Consider the following 22998-nt stretch of genomic DNA (forward strand, 5'->3'; position numbering starts at 1 on the left):
TATTGATTTCAACTAGAGGACAATATCGGCAATCAACAGCGAGTGATGAATTATAATGCACGATATTGATTTGATTGGATGCTTAGATGGGTTGGCAAATAACGTAAGATGGATCTGAGAGACGTCCCTTCAGGTCTCTATATCTGCGAATACTTATAACATGTAATATTTGCAGTATCTGATCAAGTGTATATTCTGCTTTCAGCAGCTGACATAACCTTGGGTAAACATGATACTCTCGTCTCAAGGCCATTGCAGGAGTTCATACCCTGCAGCCTACTAGGGAGCAAGCGCCTGAATAGAAGACTCACAAAGTCATGCTAGCTTCCAAACTAGGCTAATGGTTGCTGGGAGCTTTTGTTATCCCTTATTGTTCATTGCATGAGACATTGGAGTCATTTTGTGAGCATAAAGATTGCCTGGAGATCTAGATGTCATAGGAGTCACTTGCAATAAAGAACATTCCCCTACGTATACCTATATTATTTCTTGGTTTCATAACTCATGTTTTGGCATCATCTTATGAGGCACGTTGCACTATTGTACTGGTACAATTTCAGGAATAGAGTCCAGTATTAACTTAAATGTATGCTTCTATGCAACAATTTGTGTTATGATTAAAGTATTAAAGTTTGCGATAAGAATATGGGGGTCAACTTTATTCATTATTAAATTCAGGGATCAAGGGGAATGCTTATATGCAAAGATGGAAACCTAGCACTAATAAGAAGAACAAGTGTTCGAACATTTGGAGAGTGGCATGCTTACGTTGTTGTGAGTGCCCATGGAATGAAGATGGGATGAATCTTCTGTGAATTGAATTTATTTTGTCAGAGCGAATGCTGATGGCATATCATTTCTCATTGATTTTCTTGGCCTGCGATATGTTACAAGGTCTTTGGTGCAATTGTGCTGTCGACAAGAAGCAACAAAAATTTCAATATGCAATGATGCTCTTCCACTTCAGAATTTAAGAAATACAGGAAATATATAATGATGTCTCTAAATCATCGGGTTGTAAGGAGCTTTGTCATAGAGAGACTTGAATTATGCCTTATCTGGGTGCACTTGGAGCTTCTATGGTAACCAGTAACAGATGTCCCAGCACCCAAGATGTTTGATGCATTAGGGAAGCCCTTAACTAAGACAAGAGGCATCCATGCAACGACAGAAGGGTCATTCACGCAACAGCCAACAAAGACACATCCCAGCCCCAGACTGCACAGAGGTAGCAGCAGCAGGACTGGGCATGTTAACAACATGCAAACCCCCCAACTGGTCTCGAGTCTTGACAAGCAGATGTGAAAAACAAGACTTTGGTTCAGTGTAAAACCCAACAAACAAGTTTTGAAACTTGCACTGTCAAACTGTATCTGATGTTGGCCATCAGAATCTTTTAATTTCTTATAACTAAGAGACAAAATGCTATTCATTTTGTCTTTGGAGTTCGACAATGAAACAATGAGACTACAATTGCATTTCCCTCTCTTAACCAATTAATTGCGGCAATTTGAGGTTAGCAGTTGAATCACATTGCAACCAAATATTGGTGAGAGTGGACTATCCAACGAAGAGGGTTGTCCAAATAATAGGGATCATGTGCAATAAGTAAGAAGATATCAGGTAACGACACCTTAAAGTTAAGTACATGTGATCTAAGTTTTTTCCTTTCATATTATTGTGGATTATATTATTTATGTTTCTTATATTGTTAATGTGTTAATAGATATATGGCATGTGAATAAATATGAAAGCTTATATATGATGAGATTTGTGTTGAAGATGGTAGTTGCAATAGAGATCTTTATCTATGGAAATATGAATGTTATTACTGTTATTGTTATGTTCAGCTGAAAAGGTCACTTATGTTTAAATTGTAATATGAAATGTAATGACGTGTCATTCGACATGCATTGAGGCATGGAAACTCAAAGAGTTGTTATTGTATTTGTAATTAAGAGTCCTGTTTTGGGAATTTGGAGAGACCTTCAGTTGGAATGTGAAAAGTCTCTCCTTAAGTTATTTATATCGCATTAAGCCATAGGCATTGTACAATTGAACTGTTATGATCAATAAAATGATATTTTTATTGCATGGTTGGGTTTTTCCCTTCACTCTAGAAGGGTTTTCCCAGGATATTTCTAGTGTTTATTGGTTCAGTTTTGTCTACTTCTTACTGTTGTTTATCACCATTGATTTGTAGGCTCTAGATTGAACATGGTATCAGAGCCTAGTTAACAACATTGGAGGTTCCTATCTTTGTCTTCTTTTGACATCGATCCATAATCTGGATTGCAATGTGAATCACTTTTTTTTAATAATTGTTGCATAAAGTAGAAGAAATGGGTGTTTCTGGGTGCTCATCCAAGCACCCCTTAGAGCTTGTGGACATTATCGATTTTCTATTTAGAATAAGTCCTTGGCTTTCCAAATTCAAATTCAGTGTGGAGTTCGCAATGATGGTGAAGGGGGTGGCAGCAGCAGGGCGAACACCAGTGCATTGGTGGAAGCGCGGGTGGTGTTTTGTGCAACTCCCGCAATGGAGCACAACCATAATCAAATCTCGTGACATGTGAAGTTTTATGGCGAATACTCAGGACTGTTGTTTTGATTACTCAATAAGAGTTAAGCTTTCTGAAGATTGATTGAAATATGTGATGCATGGTTTTTCTCAATCATTCTTCTCGAGTCTTGCATGGCATTACTCTCTTAGTACCTTCTTGTTCAATATATGAGTAGGAGAAAAACTTCGAAAGGCATTGGACAAAAAATTTCAACCATGGAACAATAGAAAACTCGATCGAAGCATGGCACAGAAGGAGACAACGAAATCCATATGAATGTTGCACGGATCTATGTGCACAGAGTTCACCGAGTTCACTTGCTCCAATTAGAAGTCAATGACTCATATTGGTAAGTCCATTTTTAGCGTAACAGACATTTCACTTCTTTCATAATCTTTCTTCCCATGATTATTTCTTTTCTGTTGATGTCGTACGACATGACTCAATGGGTGAGATGACTTGTCATCCTAGTCTACCATCGATATATTTCTATGACCGTAACGGTTGATCTTTCTTGATTTGTATTGCATGCTATGCTTGTCATGTAACTAACAGTCATGCATCTTTGGGTCTATGCATTATGTCTCATGAGTGATGCCTTCTTGGTTCTATTCATCCGATGTTATGCTTTCCTAGAAACTCGTCACATTCAAATGACTCATAGTGAATATGCAAATGAAAGAGTTGATCGTTAAGCTATCCTTTGACGAATGAGTCGAAGCTATTTCTTTTGACCATTTTGATACAATCAAGAATAGGGAGTCTATAATACGTTCACAGAAGTGCAAGTAGATCAAGAGCCCAACTCAGTTTATTTGTCTGTCGGTGGATGGCTTCCATGAATACTCTTCGTGGTTATTATTTTATCTGTCGCTCATTTCATGCCCAACTCTTGGATAATGCTCTTGGTATCATATACTCTTTGTAAAGTCAGTTTGGTTATAACCGTCTTCTGGTGTGGTTCCACTCAAGATATTTTTGAATACCTTGGCCGGCTTCAATAAAATCTCATCATCATAAAAGAGGAGTGAATGGTAAGAATATGTCAAGTGAGGATTCAGTGGAAGCTTCGTTGGCAACATTGGCGGCACTCATGGCTGCTTCAAAGTAGTTTGTTGAGTAGAGATCAAGGTGTTTCTTCTTTGCAAGAAACCAAATTCTAATCATGGAAAATATTTTTGGGCACGAGCTTTCCAGATGCCAAAAGGAAATAATTTTTGTTTGGGGTTAGTGATGATAAAATTGTATGTTTGTATTTTTAGAGATCAAGAAGATGCAATGGAATATTAAGAGTTTAGGCTTCCTGTATAAGAACGTTGTCTAAGGAGGAGGTCTCATCAACCGGGTTCGTGTGCATCCAAAGATAAGTATTATTTTAATATGCTTTATTTTACTTTGCATTGATGCCCTAAGTAGTTCATTGATTAGAAAGCACTCTTGTGTATGTCTCAAGTTGCATGTTGTTAGACACAAAGATATAAGCATCCATATAATGGAAATTGTGATGGATTAATTTTTTTTTTATCCGCCATGATTGCAGGGTATTTTTTTTAATGATTAGAGATTAATGAACATGATAATACTGATTACAATCATGGGTAGATATTTACCAAAGGGAGAAGTTCAGTCTCATAGGGAGTATGCTACTGTATTAGTATCTATGACTGATTGTTTTCTTTTTATCTCTCATTGTTGCAGGATCAACAAGAAAGGCCAAAGGTTGACTTAAGTAAGAGGGAGATGTTGATATTTAGAGGGAGATTTTAGCTTCAAATGGAGGCTTCATAATTAAGAGGGAGTACTTTTGGAATCCCCCTTCATTCTCTTATATGCATGTGATGCTTGTGGTATTTGTAAACTTTGAAACTTAAATGGAACTAAGTCTTATTTGGTATGCCTATTTTTATTCATGTAAACAAATGAGATTGTAAGATCAGCTATGATAACTCCTTCACTATGCGACAGTGAACATCATGTTGAGAGATTCCGTGATGGGAGTTGGATGTCATGAGAGATTCCATGACAGTGCACATTGAGAGAGTCCTTGAATAACGGCTTAGCTATGAGTCTTGCAAATCTTTTCATGTTGAGTGATTCATGAATGACTAATTGTTATAGGTTTTCATGTTGAGTGATTCCATGAATATCAGTAATTGTTACAGGGTTTCATGTTGAGTGATTCCATGAATATGATTGATTGTTACAGGTTTTCATGAATCTTATAACATATATGGGATGAGATTTTATCATTAACATTTTGGTTGCAGTCTTGTGTGATTGTTCAGCTAAAGATCTCTCTCTGGCTAAGAGGGAGTGTTGAAGATGGTAGTTGCGATAGAGATCTTTATCTCTAGAAATATGAACGTTATTACTGTTATTGTTACGTTCAACTAAAAAGGACACTTATGTTTAAATGGTAATATTAAACATAATGATGTGTCATTCGACATGCATTGAGGCATGGAAACTCAAAGAGTTGTTATTGTATTTGTAATTAAGAGTCTCGTTTTGGGAATTCGGAGAGACCTTCGGTTGGAATGTGAAGAGTCTCTCCTTAAGTTATTTATATCGCATTAAGCGATAGGCATTGAACACTTGAACTTTTATGATCAATAAAATGATATTTTTGTTATGTGGTTGGGTTTTTTCCTTCACTCTAGAAGGGTTTTCCCAGGATATTTCTGGTGTTTATTGGTTCAATTTTGTCTACTTCTTACTATTGTTTATCACCATTGATTTATGGGCTCTAGATTGAACAATTTGATCATTTGATATGGATTAATTAAAATTTCTTCAATGCTGGTGTAGGAACTACACTCACTCCTATATGAATGACTACATGGCTACATGCCAGTGTAAAATGTAAGGTTGTTCCCGTATGAATGGTTAAATAATAAAATAATATGTTGAAAATATAGATTAAAGTGTATATATATATATAGAAGATTGAATATATGCATATATGTTCGAAGTATATTTTTATCTATATTTTGTTGAGAATTATATTAGTCTCTCTTATTTATTTTCAAATATGTACTATAAGACTAATTGCTTTGATCTTTTCCAAGAATGTTCTTGCAAGAATAAGAGGGAGATTGAGAGAGAGATTGACATTTCATTAGAGGCAACCTTGAAAGAGAGGGAGTAGATAGAGAATATGATTCAGTCAACCTTTGGTGATCATGATCATATTGTTTCAAAGGGAGTAAAACATGGTGAGATGGATTCTCTAGCAATCAATAAATTGCAGCAATCCAGAGAACTATGATTCATGAATATACCTCGTGACTATGTGATTTTAATGGGCCTACCCCCTGTGTACACCATGAGGAAGTGACAACTTCCAAATGATGTCACTTGCATCTGCAAAAGTTTATTAAAAGGTGACAATCTTACAATAACTTAATTTATATTATGATGGATATCTTACGATATCTATGTAGATCATGATAGATTATACTTTTGCATGTTGGATGTTTATATGGTAAGCATTATGAGAATGCATGTGCACATAACTTATAAACATTATTTTTAGTACATGGTGAATGTTATGCAACTTGATGTTCTAGAAAGCCATTACACCGATTACTTGGTGAATATCATGCAACTTGATGTTCTGGAGACCATGACTTGTAGTACTTGGTGAATATCTTGCATCTCGACATTCTAGAGGCCATTACTCAAAGAGTATCTAATGAATATCATATATTGATATTCTCTAGACCAATACTCAAATATGATATCAAAATGGTGAATATCATATATTTATATTCTGCAGACCATTACCTTATTGAGTACATGGTGAGTATCAAGTGTTGATATTCTGGAGACCATCACTCAATGTATTTGGTGAATATTATATACTCTTAAGGCCAATACTCATGGTATCAAATGTGATATCAAAATGGTGGATATCTTCTAATCAAAAGAAATCCTTCAAATTTTCCATGCCTAATATTACCAATGGTGTAATATTTGTCTTGCGTTTATCTTCCCTAGCTAAGAGGGAATGTTGATGTTTGGTAGCTTCTAACAGATAAATCTATATATAATTATATGAGATATAATTTATATATATGATTTCATCATATATGAGATATAAGTTTATATGAGAGAAATCAATTATATATATATATATATATATATATATATATATATATATATATATATATATGATTAAGTTTTTATTATATTAATTATCTAATTAATGAATAGACATGTCTCGTAAACGAACATGTCTCTTCATTGCTTATTCTCAATTTAAATAAGAGGTCACCGTCATTTCAAAACATATACCAAAACAATATGGCAATGCTTAGTACAATTGTAGTAGATCCGAAAGTCAACACAACCTTCTCCTTTGTGCCCATTGTTTTGTCCTTCAAATCTTTCAATGTGAAAGGCCTTTGTTCAATTTCATCTAGGATACATGAACTGTCATACATTAAACTTTCTGCTTTGTTCACAACTGTAAGAACATTATGACCATCATTCTCATCTGTCCCTCTAGAGGATGTTGTAAACTCTTCATGTAGCACTAATAGAACAGCATTATGGTCATATATGGATTCACCAAAGAAGTCTTCCTCTTTACATGTTCTATCAATACAGATCTGCAAATCATCTATAAAGAGTTTTGAATACTCCTCAACTATAGCAATTGATTATTCCTCCAAATTGTCTACCTTAGCTGATCAGAAACCTTTATCCTTCTTGTTGTCACCATGCACAGTAATGGGTGTATTTGAAACTGCTATTTTAGCTTGCTCATCATGAGTCATGACACCATCCTCACCCATATCTTTTCCCTTGTCGTCACTTGGGTGCAATTCTCACTTGTATCTTTTCCCTCATCACCACTTGGGTGCAATATGTCTCTTCCCTTATTAATCCCACAAATACGATCAAGTATCCATGCCTTCTAACATGTGAAACAGATCTTCTCTTTCCTCATTTGGTTCTTACTCTTTGTGTGAGACCCTACAACTTGTAAGCCCATTGAGATAAGTTCACTTTCAGTCATCCATTTCTCAAACCTTTCAATCTTCTACATAATCAGCCTTCCTAAGAACTCATAAGCCAAAGGCGAGATGTTTTGCTCCTTTCACTAATTGCAACTTCTTGCAGATCATCTTCATGAACAAGTAAAGACAAAATAATTTGCATATAGGCCCTCACATTTTCTGGAAGATGCCTCTTCATTTTGGTTTAAAAAACATTAAGACATTTGTAGAATCAATTTATTACATTTAAGATCCAACATAATGATTAAAGGTTTGGTTCTTAACATAATTTCTAAAAATCTTAGTCCTCTTACCAAAATTAGGGGCTTTCACATCAAGTAACCCATGTAAACTTTCCATAATCAGTTATAGAACCTGATGGAGCCCAATTTTATGAGTCTCCATTTATGATCCCTTTATATCATTTTATTGTTTATATACTGTCTTTATTACTTGACATTAGAAGTAACAAAAAGAATGGAAGGAATAATGACAAGATACTTAATGGTTTACCATGTGTGTGAGAAACTCATGGAGAAAGCAAATCTGATGCATTCACTTAATGGTTGATCATGTGTGTGAGAAACTCATGGAGAAAGCAAATCTGATGCATTCACTTAATTGCCAAGTTTTGGATCTTATCCACTATTTATATTCAAACAATCTGCTTTGAAACATTAAAAGACATGATCAGGAGAATGTAAAGGGGAGCTGGTTCATATTCAGAAATATCTGATATCAAACAGGTCATGGGATTGCTCCAAATTGTTGTCAAGGATGAAAAGAATACTTCAAAACAATATGACCTGCAATAAACATATATAAGAAGCAGCGACATTGGCAATGATTATTCAGTAAATAAAAATATCAGCAGTTTATATGTATAAATGCCAATATTCATACATGCAGCAAAAGGATGCATCCTTCATACTTATGACGCCGTCAGATTTGGGGAACAAATTTGCTCTTAAAAATAATAAAATTTCTATTTTCCAAATAGAGCATGGAATCTCTATGCGGCAGTGATAGAACTAATATATGAACAACAATAACAAATGCCATTTCATATACAAGAAGCAGTGACGGGAATACGTATTAGTCAATTGTATTGTGAAGAACAAGGTTTCTACGTAATAAAGATGGGACTGTAGAATCATATGCCTATAAAGATGTCTCGAGATATTAAAAAGAGCAACACAGAAATAGAGGATAAATAATTCACAAGATCGAATGTAATAAGCAACGTGTGTTTGAGTGCTGGGAATTCACAAAGGATCCACGTCATTCACAAGAGCTGATGTTCACAGTGGATGAGAATTCAACTATGAAATCAGCAGTTGGAAATTTTTTAACATATGGGATCACTATACAGCATGCTCAAGTCCTTTGTTTTCAAGTTGGAAACCCACAGCGACCAAACTATATGCCAGTAGGAAGGCACAATATATACACATATCATGACTCTGCAGAACGAAATTCATGTGCTGTGGCCTAACAATTAAAACTCTTATTCACTGTGAAGGCTTGAAGGAGGCCAAGTATAAAAGGCTAACCGATGAAAGAATAGCAGTGAACTTGTACACAGCAACGAATATTGTGTAACCAAAAATAGAAGGCATCATATGTCAAAGATGAGCGAATTCAAATAGAATAAAATTTAAAGATGGCAATTAATATATATTAAGCCATAAGTATCAAATTGAAAAAAAATACAACCAACAACGAAGGCATATAACCTCTCACAAAAAAGAAAGCACTGAAATATGTGTATGAGGAGTAGTGAATAGGATCCACTCATTTGTTTTGAGAGAGAATATATAATTTGACATCGAATGCCCAGTACACAGATTGGGTCAACGATGCCAAAGATGCCCGATATACAGAGCAGAGAAATGGTGATATACAACACCTTCTAGGTCAAAATATTCTCGCCACATCACCGGTGGTGGAGACTCATCAAAGTGTATAAATGTTGATAAGAAATAGTGACAGGTAATGCATAAATGCAGACATATTCAAAGTTCCGTGGAGGGCATAATAACTGAGAATCAATCAAATTCGGGAGAAAATAAGTTCCAAAGTAATTAACATTGCAAACAAAAGAAATTAAAATATGAAGAGATGTGATAAACTTTAGAGGATGTAAGTTTTATTTATAAATTTTCATATGAAAAGACAGATCCTTAAAATAAGAGGATATAAGTAGAAGATGAAACACAGATGACAAAATATTGGAAAGACATTCAAAAAAGAAGAATCATTCATATATATTTGTACGGAGGAATAAGGTGCAAAGTATGGCTTTATAATGTGAATTCAATTATTTTATTTTAATAATAAAATAAAAGGTCCTTTGTTTATTTTTATTAAAACGCATGGAGATTCAAACTGCAATTGATTCCTCTTTCATAATCATTTTTTTTAATTTTGTATAATTATGTTAAATAAGTGGATGAGGTCATCTATGGCATTTTAATCTCGATCATTGCAGATATTATGAAATACTTAATTGTTTCCAAATCTGTGTCCAGTCTGTCTCCTCGAGCTTAGGAGTTAAAGCACAATCTGGACTAGTTTAGAATTGCGTATATATATTTGATCTGTTGCGTCTTGATTATTAAAAAAATTATTGTTTATGTGCATAGAACATTATAAAGTTGTACTTTATAACCTTTATTGTAGTTGACTCTATTGTCTGAATAAACTAAAGCACTAGTCTTTTTATAATTGAAGTATTGGATTTATATTTGTAGTCAGAAAATCTATAACTTCCTTCTTACAAACCTCAAATCCATTGTTAAAAACCATAGTTACACCGCCCTGGGGGATGGGGGGACGACGGAACGGGGGGACAAGTTTCCAAGACAGAGGGGCAAAGGGGCCTTAATTTGGGGATGGCGGGGGGACGATGGGGAGACGGCGGCGCGAGACAAGCGGGGTGAATATATCTATGCATATGGTACTTAAAAATGCTAGTTATGAAAATATGTATTGCAATATAGGATATAAAGATGTAAAAGAGTGAATACTTGAACATTGCATTGAATTGGAACATCGAACATTAAACATATATAGTCGAATCTACAAATAGTGAATATCAGGATGTCCCCCATCCTCGGTGGAGGTGGTGGAATCTGGTGGCGCCGTTGGGGACGGGGAGATGGAGTCCCCAAGTCTCCGATGCGTTGAAGTCTTCGAGACGTCAAGCAAAAAGGGGGGGGGGGACACGTCCTCGTGTTACTATGTTAAAAACCTTATACAAAACATTCATTTCAAACTATCACATAACTCCATATTAATCGAGTTCAAGGACTTTGCCAACCGAAGAACTCGCTAGAAGCTAAAATTCACTATAGAAAAGCCTTGAACCAAGTAGTTAGCATTCAAGGTGAAGGTCTACCTGCCTAGGTGTAGCAGAGCATAACGTGCAACGGAATCAAGATGATTCTCATTCATTGGCTAACATTGATTGTGGAATCGTAATGGAGAAGTGGAAGGCTCTTGGATTTCCAATTTGCGGCTTTGGGAACCAATATATTGGCCACTCTACTGGGGAGAGTTGCTCGCAACAAGTGTTGTCAAGTTACCCAGAATTTCAAATTTTGCAGACCAAAATCAGTAAGTAGTTGTAACAGTTTGTTTGGAAGTGTACTCTGCTAGAAGTGAGAACTCGGAAGATCAACAAATTAATACATTCCTTAAAAGAAGTGGCGACTCTATTCGATAAAGTTTCAGTTGGTAGCTCTGTTGAGGGAGAAGACTCAGAAGGAAATGATTTGATTACCTAACATGGGAAATATGTACTATGATCAAGAAGCAGATCTATATTATACCATGGAGGAAGCACACATACATCCCTTGGATGCATTTTTCAATTTAGAAAGATATGAAGGCAAATCCGTGACACATTTGTTCATAAGGATGGTGAATATTTTTCGGGAGGTACCTTTAGACATCATGCCTCCACGCAAGGAATTGATAAGAAAATTTCGTGAGTTGGGAATCTCGCCATATGATCCTGATTTGAAGCTTCTCTTTCAAATATTAGAAGATGATGAAAGTCCAAGTTATATATCTCCTTTGGATGCATTTTGTTAACTTAGAAAAGCAGAAAGAGGAATTTGCATTATAATTCTTCATGAGGATGTTTAATGCCTATCAAGAAATACCTTTGGAGTGCAGACCTCCACCCTCTTATCTTCTCAATAGAATGCGAGAACTAAGTCTCTTGTATGATCATCAGTTTCTTTTCTCAAACTTATATATAATGAATTGGTTGCAGAAGAGAATGAATGCAAGACTGAGATGACATATGAGTCAAATGATGTTTCAGACTTGAATGGAGAAGAAATTTGTCTAGCACATCCAAATCATAAACCAAACTAGATCAAAATGGGCCTCTCAATGTTCTTTAATAGCACATCCTTGTGACTTTGTCTTCCCAGAGTTTTCCTCTTCTTCTTTCTTTAAATTGTCTTTTTATTCCCCCGCTTTAATTTGATTTGAACTTTGGGAAATAATTATTTAATAACTTTGTTAATTATTCTAACTCGCCATTAAAGTGATTTTAATACTTTCATTAAATAATTAAATTAAATCATCATTAAATTTGGTCGTGGCACTTTCTTCCCCATGAAAAGGATGAGTCAAAGGCATACTAGATTGCACATTCTATATTGAATGTCCCTGATTTTAATGGGCCTCCTCCATGTACAATCTAGTTGCCTCAAGATTTTGTTCATGTTTGGGTTTTTTCTCAAACTTTAACCGCTTGACCACCTATTCACAAAAGATGGCAATAGACTCTAGAATAGCTACCATAATTATGTTTGTGATATAAATGGCTCTCATTCCCTACTACCACTGGAATTTTTTTCTTATCTTTGTCAGCTCTTGTGGCAAATTAAAGGAGAAATTACTTGAGATTGAATGGGGCATATTCTTTGAGGGCTTGGGAAGGGCACTCAAGTGGGTTAGAGGTTGTTGCATCTGTTACATCCACATCAACTAAACCTTCCCTATAGTTCCTTAGCACAAGGTCTTCTTGCATTACAACAACCACGCGACCACTACTCCCCTATCTCACTAGTGCTCATGATTATGAAATGTAAAACAAAGCTTGCTCATGATTATGAAATGTAAAATGGTGTTGAAGTTTAAAATAAAAAATATTTCACTCAATACGCCCTACCTATGCTACAAAAAAATAGAAAACTGAAAATTAATATGGCCAGAAAGTTAAAAATGGAAAATGAAAAACATAACTGAATGAAGAAGATTTGATGGAAAACCTTCCCTCTTGCAGCTCATAAATGAAAAACCTCTCCACTAACTACTACTCTATATTATTCTTGCCAAATATGGTAAACTGAACACATTTTTGCCTTTTTGGTCTTTTAACTCCTCAAATAGGATTTGTAATATTCTATTGCCCTTTTTAACCTACCAACCAATGAAGAAACTATTTCAAAATGCAAAATGCCTTTGGGGATGGCAAATTCGTGTCCTCATCATGTACGGAAGATAGTGTTCCAAAAATCCAAGGGACACTACCCCGCGGAAAATAAGTTTTTGCCCTTCCATTTTTTCTTAAGTATATTACCAAAAAACTCAAAGATGTCCAAAAAAATTATAGGTAGTATAATGTGGGGCACATGATGTTTATATTGAATTCATGCAAATTGGGTCAAAATGAATCTACAGTAATTGATATAGACTTGAACAAAATCCTAGAAAATTTGACTCCAAATCCAAATTGGGAACAAACCAAACCCAGATTTGGGCATAGGAAGAGACAAACTATTAACATAGCCAATTAATTTATGGCATTGTTTTCTAGAACATAATTCTAAATTAGTCTATGATACATTGCATAACGCTAGAATTCAGGAATAGGAGGAGACAAATTAGTAACATGGCCTGCTAAATTATGATAATCTTTTCTAGAACATCAGTCAACCAAACCCAAATTTGGGCATAGGAAGAGACAAACTATTAACATAGCCATTTAATTTATGGCAGTGTTTTCTAGAACATAAGTCTAAATTAGTCTATGATACATTGCATAACACCAGAATTCAGGCATAGAAGGAGACGAATTAGTAACATGGCCTATTAAATTATGATAATCTTTTCTAGAACATTAGTCTAAATTAGTTTGATACATTGCATAAAATACCATGTGTACCTCGTCCTTTTCTTCTATAGTCTAATGTTTGTTATATCATCATATATAGTAAAGCTCCACCTGTATATAAAGTTTGGTCACCGAATTTGAATGCTTATATATATTCCCACCTAAGCAATTATTTGAAGAATACAGATCACAACTATACATTTTCAATTATCCTTTTTGGAAATATGACTTCAAATATATAGCCCACCCACTAGACAAGTGGATTTAGAGTGTTGCAATCATAGCATCAAAACTCAAAACTTTGCAAAACTTAGCAAACCCAATTGTAAATTGGATTTTCAGCGACTCAACAAAAGTTGACAAATGAAAAAGATACGAAACATATGCATTCAATAGTGCTCCAAAAATTAGGGATTTATTGTACGCACTCATTATCTACCAACAACTAATAGAGTAATGAAAACATCACTCATCATATGACACAAGAGCCCTCACAAGTATTGTTGTAGATGCTATTTGAGTGACTTTGAAGCCTCCAATGCCACTGGATCCATAAGGATCTTAACGGCCTCTTTTGTTGCAAAAACCTCAACAATCAAGGATCTATTGCACAAATTGCTTATGTCCACAACCACAAATCTCAAGATCAACAATAAAGGATTCCTTGTACATTTCTTATGTCCCAAAATCTCAATACATGGCTTCCCACCATTGTCTTGTTGGTCTGTGTAATATTGCTCTCTGCCTATTAAAAGCTCCACACATCGTCTTCCCTGCAGCATTCAGACTTGATGTATTCACAATTGTAAGGGCTGGTAAAACCATTGGGCACATTATTTTTAGTATCTACAATTCCTACAACTTCAGATACAATCTCACTGAGTACTCCCAATGAGTTTGAAACTCAAATTCATGCGGACTCAATCAAAAACCATATGTGATTAACTTGGTTCATAAATGATAAAAACAACTCATAAAATACCACTAATTTTAGTTGATGCTTAACAAGTTTCAATAGTATGACCGTAATAATGAACTAGTTAATCCATCAACTCAATGACTTTAGACTGACATTGCAATGACACATCACTTTACCCATGAAAACTTAAGGTGTTAACCAATAATGTTTGGACTTTTCTTGGTTCTTGAGGCTCTAAAGTTACATGCATAAATGCATACCCAAAAATGTCGGCCCGGGAAACTAACACCAATAACTATTAACAAATATACTCTAATTTTAAAAGACATTTGACATCCATGAAATATATTTTTCTCACAGCAAAAGGTGGTAGGCATGCAGCAATAACAAGTGTCTTTTGTAAAAGATTTAAACAAAAGTAGCAAAGAATTTACATCGAAATCAAAAAAAGAAAATAGTTGCAGAACTGGTGAGCTTTAAGATCAGTCACCAAACCTTATCGGACAGTGAAGAGTTATCCTTGCCGGTCCTTCTGATAGTTCATCATCTGTGACAACCAACATGGGTACAATACATACACATTAATGATTAAAAGAACCACTTTTTTCTGCATCAGAACCAACTAGAATGTTTTTGTCCAAAAAAATTAATGCAAGCTATTATATAAAGAATGTTAGTATCATGCAAACATAAAGAAAAACCCTACATTTCACCAAACGCTCTCATGAGAAAAAAGCAGCAAAAACAATCAACCTACCTTAAAACAGAGCATAGAAAATGGAATCAGTTTTTTAAATAACAACATACCTTAAATAAAACGTTAAATATAACACTAAAATATAGCTACTAAATTGGTAGTACAAATTGTCAAATTGACGCTACTGGGGAGTTCCATGCATTTAATATTTATAGATTAAAGTGAATGTTGAAACAAATGGAGATTCTCCAAGCATGGGATTAAGAACTGAACCAAGACTTATGCAAATTTGAACCATCGCTTTGTTCCTAGAAACCTATCTTCTGTTAAAATATTGTAATCTTTCTTTATGGTCAGTTTAGATAGTTTTTATTTTCATCTTCTATGTACATTTTATTTTTAACAAATATCATAATGTAATTGCCTATACAATGTAACCTTCACTTTCACTATTGAATATACAATTAACAATACATGGTATCAAAGTGGACCGATACGGCATCAGAGAGTTTGGCAAAAAAAATTAATAAAAAATTTGTAGCCCTTTTCTTGGACTTCATTCCAGATTTTTTTTAATATTCTTTCAAAAAAAAAAAGTCCAGAGTTTTTCTCAGAAAGAGTCATGCACAAGGGGTGGTTGTTTATATTCTTTGTTTGGCAAGATTTTTTCTGGCCTGTGGCTCTATTTAGCTTCTGTTTGTTACGCATGACTTTATGCTCGCATGTTGTGAAAACTCACATTGGAAGTTATGTTTTCTTGATGCCTGCACAGTCTCCTGCATTTGAGGCTTCAATTCTTTTGAGTTTTGTGGCCTGCAAAGAGTTCTTAAGCATCGAGCCATTTTCAAGTCACGTCCACCTGACCTCCCTCTCTATATTCTCTGTGCAACAGTTTTTTGGGCCCTGATGGAGCCCTAATTTTTGCAAAAATTTAGAGCCTCCTTTTGTAGGTTCCCAATTTCTGAGTCTTCCTCAAATTCTCCTGTTTCCAATCTTTCTTCATTCTCAGAATACCCTAAAGATGTCTCCCACTTGGCACCCCAAACACTTTGAAAAACTGTCCTCTTTGTAACAATCTGACATTAAATAATTATTGGGATATGCAAATTTTCTTCTGTGAATCATGTTATTATGGCCAAGTTCAGAAACGATATCTCCACATGGTTGTGTTTCTTTTAGAATACCACTATCAGAACTCTGTTTGCAATCATCTGTCGGGTTTGTCCTTTTATTCTCATGATTCATCATCCTAATTGCATTGGAATGTCTTTTTTCCATGCACTCATGGTGCTCAGCCAAGAAAGAATGGTCAACTCCAACATTCATTTGAGCCATGTTCTTTGCAGAAGTTTCAAACTTTTCTGTTATAGAAGAAAAATCATAGTAAGGGAAACTTTGCCTGTCGCTCAACTCTAAAGAATAAGGTGCCGCAGATGGCCCCAAGCATTTCTTGGCAGAAGTGGATGAAAAGCCATATAATTGCAACTAATTTGATGATCTGAGGAATGGTGACCATCTACAATGGAGATATCATGTCAAATCTTATAACTTAAAGAGGCCTCGCATGACAGAAGCTAATAAAGGTCAAAAATTCCAGAAGTTGCTCAAGACAATTGATGTTGGTGAAAAGCGCAGAAGGTTTGTAAGAGGATATCAACCTCATCAATGGAAGATGGAAGCAGTGGCCATAATCAATATCATGGTCAGGCTGTGGACAGAGTTTGGTTCGGATCCAAAATATAGAGGATTTTTTGATAAACTGTTTGCAAGAGCCAATACGAAGAAGCATTTGTTGTATAAAGGTTGCATTCAATAAATAACACAAACAAAGAATATGCCCAGCAGACCATGACAAAAGATTTTCTTTATCTTGTAATTCCAGACTGGACTACTGAAGGGTCGTTCCCGACATGACAAATCAATTTAAACCTTGCACAAGGAGTAACAGTATTAATGCATTTGGAAAGAGGCATGTTGATTCCCTCAATCCTAAAACACTCGGTAATTGATGAGGTGCAAATCAATATTCAAGAAATGAGTATTTTGATGGAAATATCCAAAGCACAAGATAGTGTTGATATGCTTCAAGTAGATGCACCCATGGAATCTGACGTTACAAGAATCAACCAAACAAGAGTCGCCGTTCTTGAAAAGTATTAATACTTGAAGTGTCAGACTAGCCTGAATTATGGTGTATTGACGTCAAGCAAGAATGAGATGAGTTCAGAAGCGATCAGGCAGTGACGTTTGCAGCTGATAGAATAAAAGGCCCAATGATGCACGACAATACTTCTTTATACACAAATGTGGTAGAGGTATCACTGTTCTATTCCCATGCAGGAGAAAGCTTAAAAGACATTTGCCGTGGTCAAACTTTCCATACTCCATGCGAGATAACGAATTGTGAGGCCTTCTGAAACATTTGTACTGGCAGGCAAGCATCGTGTGGAAAATTATTTGGACACATCACTACTGTGCAGAAAAGGAAAATATACATCGCTCCATCTTTCTAATATGAATGAAAACATGCGGTATTACAAGCAATGACCATCCACATCAGATATGAGTGCCCTCAGGAATTGGGAGAAACCTGTACAGAATATACACTGTCTTGCAAAATTCATGGGGTTCGACATCTTGGAGATTCAACGATCGGGAGGTATATGGAACTATGCTGATACTAAAATGTTAATAGTATTAAATTAATAAAAATCTGCTACTAAATTGGAGAAGTTAAATTATAAAATACAATTGTTTAAAAGAAAGGAGTAAATTATATTTTACAGAAACATATGGCCCTTCATTGTAAAAGGCACGACTTTTGGAAGCAAAAGATATATAATGAGGATCGAAATTATTTTAGAAGTAGAAAAAAGTAAAAAATATTAGACACATGAGAAGTCAATAAAGAAAAATTTCCAAGGCATTTTGTAAGGAGAAATAAGGATGATAAGGCATGGCTTTGTAAATATAGATTCAAATATTATATTTTAATAATAAATAAAAAGCCTTTTTTGTTTCTATTTATCTGAGGCAACGAGATTAAAATTAGAATGTGGATTTGTCCTTTGTCATCAGTAAGGAGATTATTGAATTATTTTGCCAAAGCTTTTGTATTGGATTTTTCCGCATTCTTTGTTTGACAAACAAGGATAGCGTAAAACAAATTTGTGTTTCCTTATCTGTCTAATTGGATTTCTCACCAAGGAAAACAAAATTCCTTTTTGGACTAACATAAAAAATAATATAAGATTTATTTCTTACAAAGCATAGGAGTAATTGATGATGTTTTAAAATATATATAGTCTCGTAAATTTGTACATAATAATCTGCATTGTGGTTAACTCTGTTGCCCAAATAAGCAAAGGCAGTGGTCTTTGTTGAAATTTAATCATTGGGTTTATAGTTGAAGTCAGTAATCTATATATTTATTTCCTGAAAGCATCAACCCAATTGTTAAAAGGTTCTATATAAAACATTCAATCATTTAAAGCATTCGTTCAACTTTATTTTGATCAAGTTGTAGGACCATGCCAACCTTAGAACTTACAAGTTTAAATTCTCTATAGAAAAGCTTTGAACCAGTTGATGTGGATTTGAAGTGAGGGTTTACTTGTCGAGGTGTAGCGAAGCCTTAATCCAGGTGAATTCGGATTATTCCTGTTTGTTGGCCAGAACTGAATGAGGACTACTATTTGAGAATTGGCAAACCTCTTGGATTTCCAATGTGCAGTTTGGGAACCAACAGGCCCCATTTTCTATGAAATTGTGATGGGTTGTGTCTTTCAACTCTTCTTAGAGCCACGTTTTGGATTTTTCTTTTCTTCAAAAAAAAAAAAAGATTTTCTACTATTCTTTGTCGCATGTGACCTAAGTTTTCTAGGTTTTCTAATTTTTGTCCATAAAAAATAGCATTGGTTTTTTCTGAATTCTCGAAAAAAGTTAATTTATTTGAAAAAATTAAGGATGAGTTTAATAATTTTTTCCCGTCAAAAAATCCACAATGGATTTTATAATTCTTTTCTTCAAAGAATTCTGGTTTAGGTTTTATATTCTTGGCTCAAAAAATTCTTTGTGGGTTTTGTATAATTATTGTAGGTCATTGTGTACAAGGATTTTTGTCATTTTTCGTCAAAAACAAAGTTTAGTCTGATCCATGTCTCGAATTTTGTGACTAGGTTTTGATCATTTTTGCTCCCCAAAAATTGTGTGGTTTTAATTCTCCTTAAAATTTGCTTTAGGTGTTCTGATTTTTTCCCAAGAAAATCATGACTAGTGTTGCTTGTCTCAAGGTTTCTTTTATTTTCTTCAAAAAAACATTGGGGAGTTGAGTGATTTTCTCCAAAAAATATCGTGGTTTCTTGCAGTTTGTTTTGGGTTGGTGCCCAGTTGCAAAAGGGTTTTCCATTTTTTCCTCAAAATTGTGGTTTAGTTTCAAAAGTTGTTCTCAGTGTTTTTGTCTACAGGGAGGAACAGCTTTTGTTTATCTAACGTGAATGGATTTTGGTCATCTTGGTCATTTCAAGAAGTTTTACAGAATCTCAGGAGGCTCAATTTGCAAAGTGTTCTGAAGAGAAGGGGAAAGCCTTCTCTATGTATTCCTGAACAGAAGGAGACAACCTTCTATTCATTTGTTACTAAAAGACCTCCAGATTGTCTTTTGTTGGGTTGTTAGAACGATGACCATTACGGTAGCGTGTTAAAAATTTAAAATATTGTAATGTTTCTCTAATGGTCATCTTAGTTAGTTAGTTTCTGCTTTTGTCTTCTATTTACATTGGTTTCTTTTTAGAACTTTGTAGTAATTTGCCTATATAATGTAACCTTCAAACACATTATTGAATATTCAATTAACATTACATCTTCAGTGTCCCACATAGAGTAGTTCATTTATATTATACCAAGTTTGTGAAGATGGAGGTAAATCCTGATGTTTATAGGTATTCATAAATTGTTCTGTATCTTTTTGCAAGACCATTTGCACATCTTTGAGAAATTAAACAGAATTCAGAATGCATGAAACCCCAACCTTTTAACAAGTTAAACAAAATATAAAAATATATTTACAATCCAATGCTGATATCTTGACTTGTACCTTTTCTTTTAGAAACTATGTGCTTATCATTTGAATTCAAATGTGAGTACCTAAATAACAACAGTGTTCACATCTGATATATCTCTCTTTCAACTGTTATAACAGTATGTATTTTTTTATTCAGATGACTAGTTTCTTATTTATTATAATCAGTAAATTGACAGTTCTATTTGAGGCCTCTTCCATAAAATATTGAAGACTTCTAGAAATAAACAAATAGTGATCATTGCCTGAATGTCTAATGATTACAGTATTTTCAACAAAAAACTATGATATCCAAGGGTGAAGAAAGGAAGCAGAGACAGACTGAACCAAAGTCCAACTTAAAAACCAACTGGTCTTTCTATGTCCCATCCAAGCTACACCTGCAGCAAAAAAAAGACTACCACCTGCTTCAACGAACCACCTGTATTCTTCAAGGGACATTTCTTCACCTTCCAGTTTCTTTCTCTTACCACTGGCAAAGGGCCCCATCATACCCATGCACTCTACCAAAGACAACCTACCACCTACTACCTCCTGGTGCTCGTCATGCTGACCCTCAAAACCATGAATCTTGTCCAGGTCCCACAAAGGGGCTCTATTTGAAATAAACTAAGTTGTTGGTTCAGATTCCGGTACGGATGCAGATTAGAGATTCGGATTTGAAATTCGTCCAAATTTTTTGCGGGTTGAGTTCAGATTCGTTTTGGGTTCATCCATACAAGAATATATATATATATATATATATATATATATAATTTAGTAGAGATATTATATATTTAATATGTATGAATATAGATATCTAATTTTAATTATCATATATCTAATTTTATTTTGATATATAAATATAATATACATATCTAATATATTATGTTATATAATATAATATCTAATATATCTAATTCTAATTTGATATGTATAAATATAATAGATATACTTTAATTATAGCTTACCTATTAATTATTTAATTCAAGTTTATTATACCTGTAATTAACTCCAATCACTGTTTTATTATTTAATTATTTAAGTTTTAAAACAAAGAGATTATATTTTTCCTTGGAGACAGTTTCCTTCTCTGTATAATTATTAATGAATACAAACTTTATTGGGCTGACAGGGATGCAAGAAGCTTACTCAGAAAACCTAAAAGACTTTTCAAAGCATACATCCAGAAAGGACTCCAGCCATTTCATAAAGCCTGATAACTATTTCAAGCCCAACAGACAAGTAATAGTTTTGTTGTCATTGTTCTCTGCAAAACACACGGCATCTTCATTCCATTGTGGCTCAAAAAATATTTAGGTTTGCATTCTTGCATGGCCTGATAATGGCAGAAAAATGACTGTGTGGCAATTTGAAAACTAGTAAAATCACTGCTAAAAAGTTAAGTCGACCCGACGACTGGGAAAATATGGACAGAAATCGCTGTGAATTCAGTGTCAAGTCATTTTGCAATTTTTCAATTCGTCGACATTCATTTAAATGTTGTACAGGGTCACGCTGACCAATTTGGCAGAGAATGACCTGGACAAGTAGCGAATTCACATCGCATGAGAACCGCATTCAAATGTTGAATGAACCGAACACCGAATGTCTGGTTCAACATACGAATGTGGTAACTTAGGAATTAAACGTGACCTTCCATGAAATGAAGGGGAGAATGAACAGACTTACATATAGATTGGCAGTACAGTGAAAAACTCTTAGACTTCTCCACATAGGCACCAACTCTTTCTTCTACTCATAAACTATTTAAATATCAATTCTAAGAGTCGCAGTTTTCTTCCTAAAAACTAATAATAAATCTTCTTCTGCAGGGGGGCTTGTTCTTATCTGAAATGCCACCCAAATTTCCTGTTGATTTGTCAGGAACTGCTTAAAAGTTTATCAAGAAACATTTTATCAGCCACCCACTCTTGCAGTTTATATCTATAGTCCATTTCAATCGATGCATGAAAGATAGAGACATCAGTCTTAGCAAAATCCCCTCATGCAAAATATTCTTAATAAATTTGAGAAAGAAAAGACCGGGGATGCCAATTGCATTCAACTAACTTTCTAAAACTGCCGCTCCATATTAGAAGCCCCTCTCCATCTTTCCCATGCATTCTATTCAGAATTTTTATGATTGATTTTTTGGGTTTGTTTTTGGAGCTTTTGAAGGATTCGAGGAGTTTTTGTCTGTGTATTTTATTGGGTTTTGAGTTTTATTGAGGGAGCTTTCTTGGAGAATTTCGGTGTGAATTTCATTTAAAATCAAATTGGGGAAACATTGGAGCTTTTGGAAATTGGATTGTTTGATCTCTATTTGCTGTTCGAATTACATTCATTTGTGGATTTCAACCCTATTTTCCCCTCTTTCATCTCTGGTTTTCTCTGCAGTCTTGAGATATGGAAATGGGCTGTTATCCTTAGTTTACTTTATATTCATATACATATATGATTGTGTATATATTAAATCTAATATACGCGCACATATATGATTGTGTATATATTAAAACACAGTGTGTGTGTACACAGTCCTCCACCCCCTGCCTGCTCCAGTTAAGTTGTAGGTGGGAGGAGGCTATGGACTGCTCGCCTTAAAATTCCATGGGGCAGG

At 34.7% G+C, this 22998-nt stretch overlaps 1 protein-coding gene across 2 annotated transcripts in view; it reads right to left on the reverse strand.

The window, feature by feature from the left end:
• LOC149548402 (uncharacterized) overlaps positions 1 to 22998 on the reverse strand; it is a 256377-nt gene that overhangs the window by 19090 nt on the left and 214289 nt on the right. For both annotated transcript variants that reach the window (XM_089792478.1, XM_089792477.1), the window contains exon 12: positions 15118 to 15169. In XM_089792478.1, coding sequence (XP_089648604.1) covers positions 15118 to 15169 — 52 coding nt within the window. The remainder of the gene's footprint in view (positions 1 to 15117; positions 15170 to 22998) is intronic.

The sequence above is a fragment of the Cupressus sempervirens genome, chromosome 7 (assembly GCF_028749045.1).
Source record: "Cupressus sempervirens isolate cs-2001-9-10 chromosome 7, ASM2874904v1, whole genome shotgun sequence".
Taxonomy (NCBI): Eukaryota; Viridiplantae; Streptophyta; class Pinopsida; order Cupressales; family Cupressaceae; genus Cupressus; species Cupressus sempervirens.